The sequence below is a fragment of the Metopolophium dirhodum genome, chromosome 1, assembly GCF_019925205.1.
Source record: "Metopolophium dirhodum isolate CAU chromosome 1, ASM1992520v1, whole genome shotgun sequence".
NCBI lineage: Eukaryota > Metazoa > Arthropoda > Insecta > Hemiptera > Aphididae > Metopolophium > Metopolophium dirhodum.
Window position 1 is genome coordinate 11,970,941 of NC_083560.1, and position 15,232 is coordinate 11,986,172.

At 29.3% G+C, this 15,232-nt stretch overlaps 1 protein-coding gene across 2 annotated transcripts; it reads right to left on the minus strand.

Annotated features, from left to right (window-relative positions):
- Positions 1-485: 485 nt before the first annotated feature.
- On the minus strand, positions 486-12,828 carry LOC132944997 (uncharacterized). 2 transcript variants are annotated; one of them, XM_061014594.1, is made up of 3 exons: positions 12,738-12,828; positions 11,250-11,376; positions 486-1,317 (listed from the first exon to the last, which is right to left on the minus strand). In XM_061014594.1, coding segments are annotated over exons 1-3 (354 nt in total). In that variant the 5' UTR covers positions 12,739-12,828; the 3' UTR covers positions 486-1,091. The 2 variants fall into 2 exon arrangements, with proteins under 2 accessions (XP_060870577.1, XP_060870586.1); XM_061014603.1 differs by having other exon boundaries at positions 12,734-12,795.
- Between the last annotated feature and the right edge of the window lie 2,404 nt (positions 12,829-15,232).

Below are 15,232 nucleotides of genomic sequence, written 5' to 3' on the forward strand. Positions count from 1 at the left end.
ACCAACCCTAGCATACTGGCGGCAAGCTCCTTAATCTGGCCCTGGTTGGGTAAAACAATTGCTTAATTTTATTGAATAAAGATTATTAATGACATTTTACGTAAAAAAAAATCTTTTTACTGGAACGCCAATATCGTAGCAATGTTCATACAATGCAAAACGATTTTGATATCATTATTTATTTATATTTAAGTATAAATATTACAGAAAAGGTTTTACTCGAGAGCACATATAAAATATTGTAATATATTAATATTTACCCGGTTTAATGATTAAATAATATACAATAATAACTACATACCCTATGTATATAATATTATAATGTTAAAATTAAATTGTCAACATGCGGAGTATAAAAAAAAAATAACATTTTGAAAACTGTACCATGCTGTTGTAGGTATTTACATATTGACAAAGATATTGATTGAAGAACGGATTTGGCATCATAACATGCATGTATGCATGTAATGGTGTTACACAGAATTTTTTAACAATAATTTTTTAACTTAAAAAAACATCAATATAAAATAAGAGCAACCGCACTAAAGTAGAACAGATATACATTAAAAAGAAACGGAAATCAACCATAAAAAAGGAATCGAAACGATCGAATAAAAAGTCGACCTCGTGTGATTAATAGCCACACAATAACGCTACAATACAAGCATGTGTTATGATGATGGTAATTTAGTGTTTATAAGGTTTTCATTAATTGCAAATAGTTATTTGTTCTAAACGATGTCCGATAAAAATAGTATCTAATAATACATCAGTAAAAATGTACATAAAAATAATAATTTAAAAAAAAGAAAAAAAAATGTTTTTTTTTTGATATATAGGTACTCGTATATATTATAAAACATAGGTAAGTAATTAAATTATATTTGTCGTTGATTTTGATGAGTGGACATGATATTATGGTAGGCCCTCAAACGAGATATCATTGAAACGTCATCCCCGTATTTGACGGTGACAATGAGATAGGTACCTACCTAACAAATATCTATGTTTAGTAATATAAGACACAGAAATAAAAAAAAAAAAATTGGGCTGGGGATAGGGACGTAGTTACAATTTCCGCGTCACTAGAATCATGTCGGCGGCGGTCCGTTAATGTACCGGAGACCGATCTCGAACGACCACTTGTAGTTGTTCTGCATGTTACAGCACTGTGGTCTCAGCCAGTCAGCCAACAACAGGATAAAGACGATCAAGTAGAACGTGCCGGCGATCCATTTAATCCACCTGAAACGAGTGTTGTTGTTGAGAGGACGCGTTTCCACGATAGTTTCCCCCGCCGTCACGTCCGCGTCGACACTGCAAAGGACAAGACACAAGAGTACATTACCACATTAGTGACGTCAAAAAACTTGTATTGCGGCAGGTACGGTATTATACGGGTACTGCACCCGAGTGCGCACCATAATAGTATATTGTGTGGCAAGGGCGCGGGCAGTGAGCTATTTCGTCCAAGACTGAAATTGCCTTCCCGCACGAGCCACACATACTATTTTTTGTCACGCCTCTGCGTTCATTGAACACGCCATCACGGCAGAGGTAATGCATTATGCAGGGATCTATGCTACAACCAAATTATTATACGGAAACAATTTAATCAAAGAAAAATGTTTACTTATGATGCTTAGTAATTTTGAGGATTTCCAATTTACCGCCCGCTGGACGGAAAAAGGTCTCTTACCAACGCTTCAACCATCATCGAAAACTAAACTTTCAGTGCAGGCGTGACAAAATAGTATATTATGTGGCAAGGGCGGGAAGTGAGATATTTCAGTCGGGTGCGGCACGAGTCGCAGGCGAGGGCCACATTTCACCCAAGACTGAAATTTCTTTCCCGCACGAGCCACACATACTATTTTTTGTCACACCTCTACATTCATCGACCACAGTAAAGGTAATGTAGGGATCTATGAAACAACTAGACCAGCGGTTCTTAACCTGTGGTCCTCGGCCCCCTGGGGGTCCGCGATATTCATGTCGGGGGTCCGCGGCAGCCTTAACACATAACATACGTCAATAAGTGACACGAATGCATTATTATAATATTATTATTTTTTTTTTCATATATATAGTATGTAGATTTTACACCAAATAATTGTATTATTAATGTGTATTAAGTAAAATCAGTTTTTCTTGTTCATACGAAATGTATATTATTATGTAGAGCACTGTAGTCTCGGGAGTCTTATATTTACTGCCACTAAGTGCAGCTGATCGATCATAGTCAACTATAGTTTTATGCGTCATATTACATTTTTATAAAAAATAATATGTTATAAAATAATTATAAATGTGTATGTTTTGTAATGTCTACTTATGTAATTTATTATAAAAAAATAATGATTATAATTTTGGTTATGATAACATGAGATGTTTTGTAAAATAAAAGGTATTTGAAAAAAAATTTGGCAAGGGGGTCCACGATCTACAAAAGGTTAAGAACCGCTGAACAAGACCATAATTCTACAACATTTCATCAAACTATGAAAGAAACCATTTGGTTTTATTTATTTTAAGCGTCACGCATGTTATAAATAATTTAATTTATTAGTAATTATTAATTAATATTAATTACTAATTACATAATATTTATTGATTAATAAATCCTTAATATCATTTCTCAACTAAAATAAAATACAATTTAAATTTTTAATACAACTTGAATAAAAAAAAAATAACAAAATAAAACTGTCAATATTTCGGTAAACATTTCTTTTTTTTAACTATAATAATATTGGAATTTGGAATCGCTTCTCGGTTCTCGTAAATTATTGGCTATTTCAGTATTTAAAAATATTCTTATTATTAAATTATTTATCTAGATAAATAAATTACCAGATGAATTACATTTAACTAGATGAGATAATTAGATGATTTAATTATTTTTATCTGGATAAAATAATTAAAGAAATAATTTTATCTAGATAATTTATCTAGATGATTCCCAACACTGTTTATCTCTGATGATTTTACACGGTTTTTTCAAAAATACGTATACAGCTCTATAAATCGTCATTCTGTTTGTTTCGTCATTGTACACTAAAACGAGCGCATACAAAATTAAAAACGACGAATTAAACCCAATCCGCGGAGGTAAGTACCTACTCAAAATACAATATAACGAAAACCTGGCAAACCAATACAGTGGCAGAAAACATCGGCTCCCGCCCGAGAAAATATTACTCAGGGATCAATAGACACAAACGCTATATTTCGGAAACTCGGCGCACAAGTTTACATATATCTATACGTAAGTCCTAAATCCAAACCTATTCCAGACATACGTTGTTTGTCGTATAATATTAAACTGTACCTAGACATTATCTTAAAGTAGTTGTACTGCTATAATATGTACTTGGTAGAATTGTTTAAACTTTAAACATTTAAACCAAACCGAACCAAACTATAAAAAAAAATGTTGAAATTCAATAATTAATCCAAAATCAATTGGAAAACGTCATACGTTTATATTTTATATTTTGGTTTGACATAAAACTAAAGGGTTTGAGTCCAAATTTAATTCGAAAGCTTGGCTCGAATTCGACTCAGTACTAAACAAAATGTTTGGTACGAGTTTGGATCGATGTGGAGCGAAATGCTCGGTTTGATTTTGAAAACCCACTGAATTGTTCTGTTCCACATATACGATTAGAAAGTTCGGTTTGAGGATATAATATTTGATATTTCTGAGTTGGAACCAAATCTACTATGTACGTTTCGTATTTATATGCATTATAATCGCTCTCCTCGTATATTCTTCCCATACAATTGAACGTCAGTCAATACCTAAGGTACATATTGTATAATACTATATTTTTCTAAATTTTCATGAATTTTGCTTGTACGCTTGTTGTGTTTATAAAATCAGGTCTTCAAATTAAGTGTATTCGCGTTATTTAAATTATTTATCTTCTCTAAAGCCCCGTCCACAAGATCAAATAATTCGTCACATTTTAAATTTTTTAGAACCATTTCTAAAATATTTGATATATTTGTCAAATATGCATAGACCTTATACTAATAGACGGAACATCCAGACGGGATGCGGGTGGGTGGTGTGGTCTTTCCTAGCGTGCTATTCCTTGTGACCAAAAACATTGTTATTAACACTTACCATATTATTATAACTACAACTTCATCATTTTATAATGCATATACCAAAGCCAAATAGACTTATAAATTATAATCAACTAGACTATAATAGTTGTAGGTATTGTAACTTGTAAGTAGGTATTAGTAAGTAGGATAACAGTAATACACTCTTCAACTACTGTGATAGTACACGGTGTGTTAATAAGTCACAGGCGCGAGTAAAATTTAAAATTATTGTACAATCTGAAAGGTCTTGTGCGCATGTGCGGTGTATGGAGTACTTCCTTGGTCAGCGCCGTGACGCTTAGACGCCGGAACTATAACCACGTTCAGTCTATTAGTATAAGGTCTATGCAAATATGTGATTATTGGATTGATAATAAATTTAGTTATCATTGTATCATTGAAGTTTATCACAGTTTATCACAGTTTATTTCTTATTTTTTAATTAGAGACCTACCTACTTTACCTACTTTTTAAAAACTATAAGCTATTAAAATTCAAATCAACTTAACTTGAAATTTAAAACTTAAAATTTATTTTAATATATTAATATTTAACTTAAACTTAAAATTGAAATTTACTCAAGTTGATTCAAAAACTCTTGAAGTTAATAATCATGATAAAAAATAACTTTTAAAGCTTAAAAGTTAAATTAACTTAACTTTAACTTATCAACGCGTTATAATGCCCAGCCTTGTAAAATACTTCAAGACATATGTATTCTACATGAAAAGTTAAAGTAATTAGATAAAGTTTCATAAATACCTACGTACTTTATAAGTTTCTTTTTGTGCAATTTCTGAAGCAGCCTTAATTTATAAAACTGCATTCATTTATCACGATCAAAGCTCATATCAAATATAATGTTTTAGTACTTCAAATTGATTAAGATAATTAAAGTTGTTCAAATAACTTAAAAGTATTTACTTAGAACAGTTAGCACACACAAAAGCAAAACTTCAACAGCGTAAAGGGTGACAATGCTATTATAAGATAATTTAAATTGTCATTGCTTCAACAGCTGTTAAATTTTACCTATCACTAACGACTTTAAATTATTAATTTTGATATAATATATTATGTTGATGGTGTGAACCATTTTCCAAATAACTATTTGACGAATTATTTAACCGTGGAACGGGGCTGATGATGAAGAGATGATGGACTTAAATTGGATCAAAATGTATTTTACATTACTATAATAATATAATATAAGTATAATATATACATTATACCTATAATATAATTACTAAAATATATTTTTGCGTATTTCAATTACGGCGTATTATTTTGTGTTAAAATCTTATTTTCCATTACACAATATCTAAATATAATAATTAAGTTCTTTTTAAACATTTATATAAAACATTATTTTTTTCTTATGACTAATGAAATATAGGAGATAATAGGATATTAAATGTATGATATTTTTTATTTATAAAATCATTATTATTCTCATTATTTATGAATGACATCTTAAATGTAAAATTCCTAACGTAATATTTCCGTATAAACAATATTTTGAATTTTTCTACTCATACATAATTTTAAGTTCTAACATATTGTATTTCGTGGTAATTAAGTGTAAAAATGTTTTAATAAAATAAAAATCAAATCGGGCAGAATTCAAATAAAAGTAACTACACTTAGGCCTATAGTTAACCAAGTTATTTTATCCAATAGCTTATAAATTTTAATTAAATAAAGGTGTAGTATGTTATCATTTATGGAGAAAAAAAATTGATGTACCTAAGCTAACGAAACACTAAAAGTAAAAAAATAATATCAATATCAAATTTATTAAGAAGAAAATAATGACGCCACCCGAGTTTTACAACCATAAATGTAGCAGAAATCCATTTTGTTTGTGTTGTTAATTTTAATATTAAATTGACAAACTGTCATATTTAAAGTTAAGACTAATTTGTGTTCTCTTATCGGTTTTTTTTTAAATTTAGTTTTAAAGCAATTTATCACATTTAAGATTCTGGGTACCTAGCGATAAAACAATGTTTGTATAAATTTTACAATAATGATTTTTTTTTGTGTATGTGTTATTATATTTGCACTCGTCTTATAATAGAAAAAATTCTCTGGTTATAAACTTAAATTAATTTTCTGGTAAGAAAGTAAATCTAGTTGGTACTTTTGAAAGACAAAAAAGATCGAAAATAATTGAAATGTTCACTAAATGTTAATATTTAGATTGTCTATACAAGGTGATTATTATTGATATAATTTTCAAAATATTTGATTTTTCCTAAATTTCTTTTTTTTTTTAGTTTTCTTGTATTAAATTGATAACAAAAATGCAGGGCTTAAAACCGGTAACCGGTTTGTAACGAAAACCGGGAAAAACCGTACATTTTAGAACCGAAAACTGATAACCGCATTTAGTTTTGGAATGCTGGAAGCGATTATTGGCTATCAGTAATCAAGAAAATATCTAAATATTAACATCAAAGCGGTTACCTCGTATTTTCAATCACGATTTTATTTAATTAACGGTATTTTCGTGGTATTTAATATTTGAATTGTGTCATGATTATATTATAGTTGAATTTAATTTTCGAGCTATTTTTAAATTTTTTTTCTCAATTAATTGCCGTCGAGTATTGTTTATCTGTTGTGAATATCATATATATATTTAACTAGCCAACCCGTCACAGCTTCGCCCGTGATTGGTTGTTTATTTTGTCTCCAAAGGATGATATGTATAATTTTTTATTCAAATTTCATCGTTTAATGTGATCGGCAAGTAAATATAAAAAATGCTTAATGAAAACGTATTGAAATGTTTCTAGCGGTATTAATGCTAAATATATTTTTATCAAAAATAGCTGATCCCGTGCACTTCGTTGACCGTTAAATTTAGGTACCAACTCTATATGACTCAAACTTTGTTCAATTCGTTATTTAATAATAGGTGTATGGTGTTAAAAATTTATCTTAACTTTTCCGTTGCCCAGAATAAAAATTCTGCTTCGCATCAGTATATTATCACTTATCAGGTAGGCAATCTACCTGCGGTAGATCGCGGACCCCGTGCTGTTTGTACGTAAATGTATGATTTAACTCTTAAGTATCAAAGTTATACGAAGTTTGTCGTTTTTACTTAATTCCACCTACGGTGGATTTTTCAAAATATTCTTTCATAAGAACCCTGTCCTGACAATTACGAACACAAAAAAGAATCAGCCAAATCGGTTCAGTAGTTTCGGAATTTATCCCGAACAAAAAAAAACCAACTTCATTTTATATAGTAGTATAGAAGTATAGATTTAGATATACATATAGATATGCATATCTATATATTATAAATACTGTCATAAACGTCTTCGTCGTCGTCGTCGCGCGCTGATTCCTATTACGAAATAGTTGGTGGAATAGGGGCTTATTCTATATTTTAGTATATTTTAATAATTAATATTTAGTACTATTTACGATATTTTAATCAAGTATATAGTCTGAGATTTACGTCGTTATTATATCGTGTCACAATTTATACTTTGGTCAATGGTATTATTTTATTGTTTTAACTTTTTGGTTATGTTTAAAGTGTTTAAAGTTTAATTAAATAATTTTAAAATTATAACAATAAAAAAAAAATGAATGTAATTTAGTTTTTTGATTTTTTAATATAGGTAGCCATTATCTTGATAATAAGTTTTAAACTTTGAGTGAAATCGACCAAATTAAAGCATATTAAGTTTTTGATTTTGTAATAATAATAGTTATGTTATCAACCCACGAATTTACTAAATAAACTGTTTTAAAAAATATGATTAAAAAATTCAAATATTATTTTTAAAATCGGTTTTAGCCGGTAACCGATCACCAAAATACCTTATCAACGGTTCTTAAACTATTAACGATTAGCATAGTGTTTGAAGTATCTTTAAAGAAACGGTTACCGGTTATCATAATTTCAAAATTAAACAATAACCGGTTACCGGTTTTCAAAACGTTAGCCGATTACCGACTTTATTGGAAACGGGTTTAAGCCCTGTAAAAATGTTTGGTCGATAAATTCAACACTATGTTTTTTAAAGATATTCTATGTTCAACTTTGGACGAAATTAGATATTTAAATTATAACTATTTTAGTTATTTTGGCTGATATTCAAAAATATATTTTGTGGAGGGTTTGAAACTTGTATCTAAATTATTTCATTTTATATAGGTAGGTACATATTATCAAAATATTTATAATCACATTTTTCATATAAATAGTACATACTATATTATGGGAACCTATTATATTACATAAAATTATTTATTTTTGGGCTATTAAGTTAATATTTTCACTAAAAATCAATTACGGTGTACATAAGCCAAAACCGATTAAATATAATACAAAGTGTGGCAGCGCACTATACAATATTATTGAACTGAATTCTTTGAAGGCGACAGTGGATCGTTTTTTAAATTTAACACGTTTATACACATTCATTGTAAATTTTTGTATATAAACATAAATATTGAATCAACTAAATACAGTTATAAAAAACCAGGAATTGGATGTAAATCTGCTGTACGGTAGGTTACAAGTGGTTCACTGAAATGGATGGTGTTAAATTTGTAAAACATTTTTGTATACGAAAAACGATTCTGAGCGATGACTGCAGTCAGCCTATAATTTTACTAAATAGGTATATTTTATGATATTATTGTGACTAAAGTAATTAATTATAGTATTAGTCATTACTCATTAGTACCTATCTACTACAGTAGGTTTAAGTCATTTTCATATATCCACGATTATATTTTTTAATTACAAGAAAATAACTAAAATCGTTGATCTCGTTATTTATATGTCATTTCGTTCAAATTTAAATTTAAATGTCTTTAAATGTAATTATTGCTAGTTTTAGATTCTGAGCAGAGCAATGAATATATCCAGCGCAACGGTAGTGACGCGAAGCTAAGATGGTAATCGACGGTAGACATTTCGTGTATTGCTAACGACTCAACGACTGTGATTGTTTAATGAATTCGAACAAGAAAGATACTGAAGTTGAAAATCGAAGCATTATTTTGACTACTTATCGTGTACACTGTTGATGGTCACAAAAATTAAAAATTAAAAATTAAAAAAAAAAAAGGTGGGTAAGTGGATGTCGCTCTGATGTACAGTAGGTTACAAGTGGGTCACTGTAATGGATGGTGTTAAATTTGAATTTAATGATATAATATCATTGTATAAGAAAAACGATTCTGAGCGAAAACGGTCAGTCAACCTATGATATTACCAAGTATATTTGATGATAATATTATTTTGAATAAAGTAATTTATATATAACCTATTTACGTGGAGCCTTGTTTTAAATTTTCAATCCTTAGCCATAAAAGTTAAACATTTCATACATTTTTAACCACAAAATAATTAATAAATTATAAATTTGATAAATGTTGTCAAAATTTGAACTTTAAATGCTTATAAAAAAAAATTCTGCCTATGTATTTTTAATATTTTTTAACTACTATTAGAATGATATATCAGGAGCCTTATATTAAATTTTCACGCTTTTTTACCCAGCATATAAAATTTTATTGATATTTATAGAAAAAAAAACTAAAAAAATTGAAAACTGACAACGTCCGTAAACAGCTCAAAAAGAGTCAAAATATTTTCAAAATTTTATCGTGTATAGAAAATGCTAATATAAACATTCAGTGAAATTTTCAAGTATCTACAGTCATTCGTTTTTTAATTACAATAAAATAAGAAAATTGTTACATGAGAAATCGAGTGAATATCAAATGTTGTAAAAATATAAATTTCAGAAGCTCATAAAAATTTAATTTAAGTTTCTTGTAGACATTTTTTTTTTGATAAAGGTAGACAAACTTATGAGTAATCTTATATTACATTTTCAAATCTTAGATTTAAAAAGAAAAATTTTTATGAATTCTCAACTCAAAATAGTTTGCTAATTTTCGTGATTTTTCTGTATTTTGTCAAAATTTGAACTTTAAATGCTTATAAATAAAAACAGTGACTAAGGATTTTTAATTTTTTTCATCTGCCTTTGAAACAATAACCTAGGAGTCTTCTATTAAATTTTCAAGCTTTTTTACTTAACAGATAAAATTTTATTGATATTTATAGAAAAAAAAACTAAAAAAATTTAAAACTGACAACGTCCGTAAACAGCTCAAAAAGAGTCAAAATATTTTTAAAATTTTATCGTGTATAGAAAATGCTAATATAAACATTCAGTGAAATTTTCAAGTATCTACAATCATTTGTTTTAGAGTTACACCAAAAACCAAAATCTATTTTGTCGAAAACAGATTTTGCGTAAAAATTCCCATTTTTCCCTAATTTTTATGTTGTTTTTCCCGGTGGGATTGAAAATCATTGGGAATTTTAATTTTGACCTTCTGAATTCACCAACTAGATTCACTTTCCCATCGAACAAGATACTGTTGAAGAAAATCGTAGCAGTTTTACTTTCCCAAACGGTAGTGATTGACACAAAAATTAAAAAAATTTTAAATTTAGAAAAAAACACACATCAATGTTATATGTCTATCTATCATTCAGAATCTAAAATTGAAATTTGATCCAGTATATTATGAATTGATAAAATAAATATGATATCAATTTCAAATGGCTGCTCGTTTTTGAATTACAGCAAAACAAGAAAATCGCTACATGAAAAATCGAGTGAATATCCTCAGTTTTAAAAAATTGAACTTAAAACGCTCATAATAATTTAATTTGAATTGTAGAAATTTTTTATTTTAATTGTCAAAAGTAGGCAAACCTATGAGGAATATTGCATTAAATTTTAAAATGTTCAAGCCAGTCTGGCAATAATTTGGGCTTTTGTCGTATTAAAAATTAACTTTCAATTAAATGTATTAATTATTAGTATAATTTGTTTCCATATAATTTAATGTGGTGTTAATGTTAATAAAGTTATGATTATAAATTTATAATATTGACAATTTTCTAATGACATAAGTTATGTAGGTAATAAACAAGTTATCGTTATTAAATGTGTTACCGACTGTGTAGCCACTTTCAGAGGTACACACGGCACCTCTATTCTATCTTCACTTCTATTGTGTATATATACTAGCTGGCACACACATGTGTTTTTTTATTTATGAGGGATCATACTTACATATCGATGTTAGAGGAGCTTTCACATATGCCATATAATTTGTCATCATCATTGCAAACCTCTGATCTTCTTTCTGAACGTAAATCTGAATCTGAACCTGAATCTGATGCGTTCTTCATTTGCGCCACTTTTAAATAACATAGCAATTGTTTTAACAAATTAATAATATATTATATTAATTTTAATCATTGATCAATAAAATTTGTCTCAATAGTTACATTTCTATAAAATGATTAAAATGTACATAGAGTAAAATAAAGTAAAATAAATGAATGTTCCTAAATAAGTATAGGTACGTTCTTTATTTAGGTACCTTGGTATATTAATTTAGTACAATTTTGGTTAGTTATAATACCTATAAAAACCAGTAATATTATAATTATTTTTTGTTCAATAAATTGTTTTCATATTATTCATGTTTATTTCATGTCAAAACCCTCCTATAAACAAGTAATGAATTATTTAATATATGTACTTACTACTTATATAATATAATCATAATAATATTACTGTGCACAAATCTAGCTTAGCACCCACATTCATTTTTCAATTTTTTTGTTCGGAAACCTATGTTTTACAACTAGTAAATAAGAACGATGTTGCAAAAATCAACTTCTGAAAGTCATTAGTTTTTAAGTTATAGCCTTATAATGTTCACGATTACCTGTGTCTTATGCATCCGTACAACTCATAATTTTTCTACGTGTTTGGAACTGTTCTGTTTTAATAAACAACCTTTTTTTTTAAATTTTGTTTGTTTTAACGTACCTATGTAGTTAAGCAACCTGAAAACGACGGTAAAGTCTGAATTGGACGGCCGGGCTTATTTTAAAGTTATAGGCTTATAGCCAATTTAAATTTTTAAATTTTCATATAGATACACTCGGCGTGGTCACTCGTTTGCTTGTACAATTAAAATCGAAAACATCCCTGGACTTGTTATGTAAAACAATCACGGGTGGGTGTCAGAATTATTTTTCCGTCATCGTTTTTAAAACGTTGATTTACCTAGTTTTCAAAAAAAAAAAAATTGAAAATACGTTAGCATAAAACACCGAAAATCGCGAACTTCGTAAGGCTATACCGTAAAAACTAATGATTTCTGGTAATTAATTTCTGCACCATCGTTCTAAACTGGTTGTATTAATACATAGGTGTCCGAAAAAAAATTGTAAAATTCGCGGGGGCGCTAAATTAGATTTATAACGCTAAATTTTATAAATATTTTGTTTGAAAAAAAATCACTACCAACCACCCACATCCGAAATTCCGAAACAATCCTCTGGTGTACGCTACATTATTATCTATCCTTATATTTTTCGAATCACGATACCAACAGGGCACAACTATTTCGAGAAATGAACAGACAATAAATAGGTACACTAAAAAATGAATGATAAGTCATTGACTATATTATTATGTAATTATGTCATTAATGATGTTGTAAATAGGCTTTCGTATACAAATTTACATTTAACACTTACTTACTTTATCGTGGACTGGATCTGATGGCTGAATCACCGTCTACAGAGTGTGTCCGACGCGCAACAACAACTGACAGCTGAATTTTAGCGGTCAGTGGCAACGGCGAACAATATTACTATGTGACGGCGGCCTAAGGACGCTCGTGTCCCGTCGAATACCGCGGCCGAAATGCGCGCGCACATTAATTCGAAGCAAAGACGGCCGGTACCATTTAGTGGCGCCGCCTATTATAATCGGTGCCCGACAACACGGCCAGCTATGATATTAAGGTGTAACACGATTGAGTGCATTAGAACCACACACCTTATACCTACTAGTAACGAACCAGAAAACTGTTTGAAACAAAATAAAAAAAGTCCGTAAGACCTCGAGTTACCTACTATTTTGTTGTACCCTAACTTTCCCACCATATAGGTTAGACCGACTTCTTAAGGTCCTACCCTCGAGTTTTTCGACCGGAGCTGGTATGTACGCATGAACTGTATGTTCATGCTCTAAAAGGATCAAACTATTATGAAAATAATATGCTAAAACAGTTTTCTATTGTTTAGTCGTACAACAGAAACGATTTTTGATTTTGTCAAAAATTGGTTTTGTGTACAAATTTACAAATTCTCTTTTTTCTCTGAATGTTCACTAGACTCACTTTTCTATCAGAAAAGATGCTGACGCCGAAAGTCTGATCATTTTTAGTAACCCAAATATTGATAATTAAAAACACACATCTTTGTCAATACAATGCATTTCTTAAACGATATATATATAAATATTTTATACACACAATTATTTCCAGTATATGTTGTACAAAGAACATTCAAGACGACACGGTGATATACATCATACCATATTGCAACATCCCTCGTCGATACAAACACACACACACACACCTACACACACACGCACGCACACACACACACACACGCACACACACACACACACATACACACACATATATATACAACGTATCTGCAGTCCACTACTTTCTGTAGGTAGGTACAATAGAAATTCCAAACCTATAAAGGCGATATGAGATCATAATAATATAATATGTTGTACCACTTTTTTTGTGTCGGTCTGTATAACCCGTGTTGTTGTATTTTTGTATAATAGTGTAACCTTCGTTACACCCTATATAGTATATATATATTATATTATATTATACACTAAACATACACTATAGGATTGACAAATACGGGGGGCCGTAAAATCTCGGAACGTATTCACATGGACCGTATAAACACGGAACAAAAACGTATAGTCCCGGACCGTAGAAATGCGGAATAAAATATTTTTCATACCGTATTATGCCGGACCGTATAATCGCGGAATTTCAAAATATGTGGACTGTATTGTCACGGACTGTATAAATCTGGAAAGTATACTCCCGGACCGTATTCTCGCGGAAAAAAAAAATACGTACACCGTATATTCGCGGACCGTAGAAATGCGGAATAAAATATTCTTCAAACCATATTAGGCCGGACCGTATAATCGCGGAATCCTAATTTTAAAACATTCTTAAGGGGTTTTAAATAGGCAATTTAAATGTTAATTTATTATTAGGTACCTACCAACATTTGATCTCTGTCAGCTACTAACTACTAAAGATACTAATTTAAAACTATTCAAACAATAATAAATAGAATAATAGTCATGTTTAATAAAAAAAAAATAGGTTTACAGTTTATATCGTGACGACGGCGACGTAACATATTAATTATGCCGTATACCTAATGTTTAAATTCCAAAAAACTAAAAAATCCATTTGATATGAAAGTTAATAATTATTACATTAAATACAGGAACTTATTGCTTAAAGGTCTGGTCTCTAATCAAAGATGTTGCTAATCCTTTTTCTTGTGACTATAAACATATTAATGGTATTATGAATTTAACTTATTCTTTAGCAATGTTAATATTTCATATTTTTATTTTATGGTTACAGAAATGTACAGGGGTTTATTATGCATGATAAATGTCATATTAGTGACTCAATCTTCTTAACACATATTACTTTAAATTAAATAGAAGAAAATATTATAAACATAAAAGAAAATTCCTCTTTTTTTATGGTAAATAGAATACATGGAGAACTACATCGATATCTTTAAATATTTTTTTATGATAAGGCATCTGGAATATATTTTCCTACAAAATTTTAAAAAATCCCTTATCATTCCTTCATATAAATCAGGGCCTTCTGAAAATTTTACTGATTATAGACCTACCTCTCTTAGTCTCTCACACTGTCTATTTCAAAAATTTCTTAAAAATAGATTAATAAATTTCTCAAATGATCATAATTTTTTTTTCTTATAGTCAGTGTGGGTTCAGGAAAGGTATATCTAACTAATGGTCAGGGATTAAAGTATGAAAAATTTCCAGAGGGGACTAATGTCTCTATATAGTTTTAAGCGTTCCATATATAATTTTATGAATAATGTCTAATGTATAAAATCTTAATTTTTTAAAGGGGACGCTTTTTAACCACCATCAGT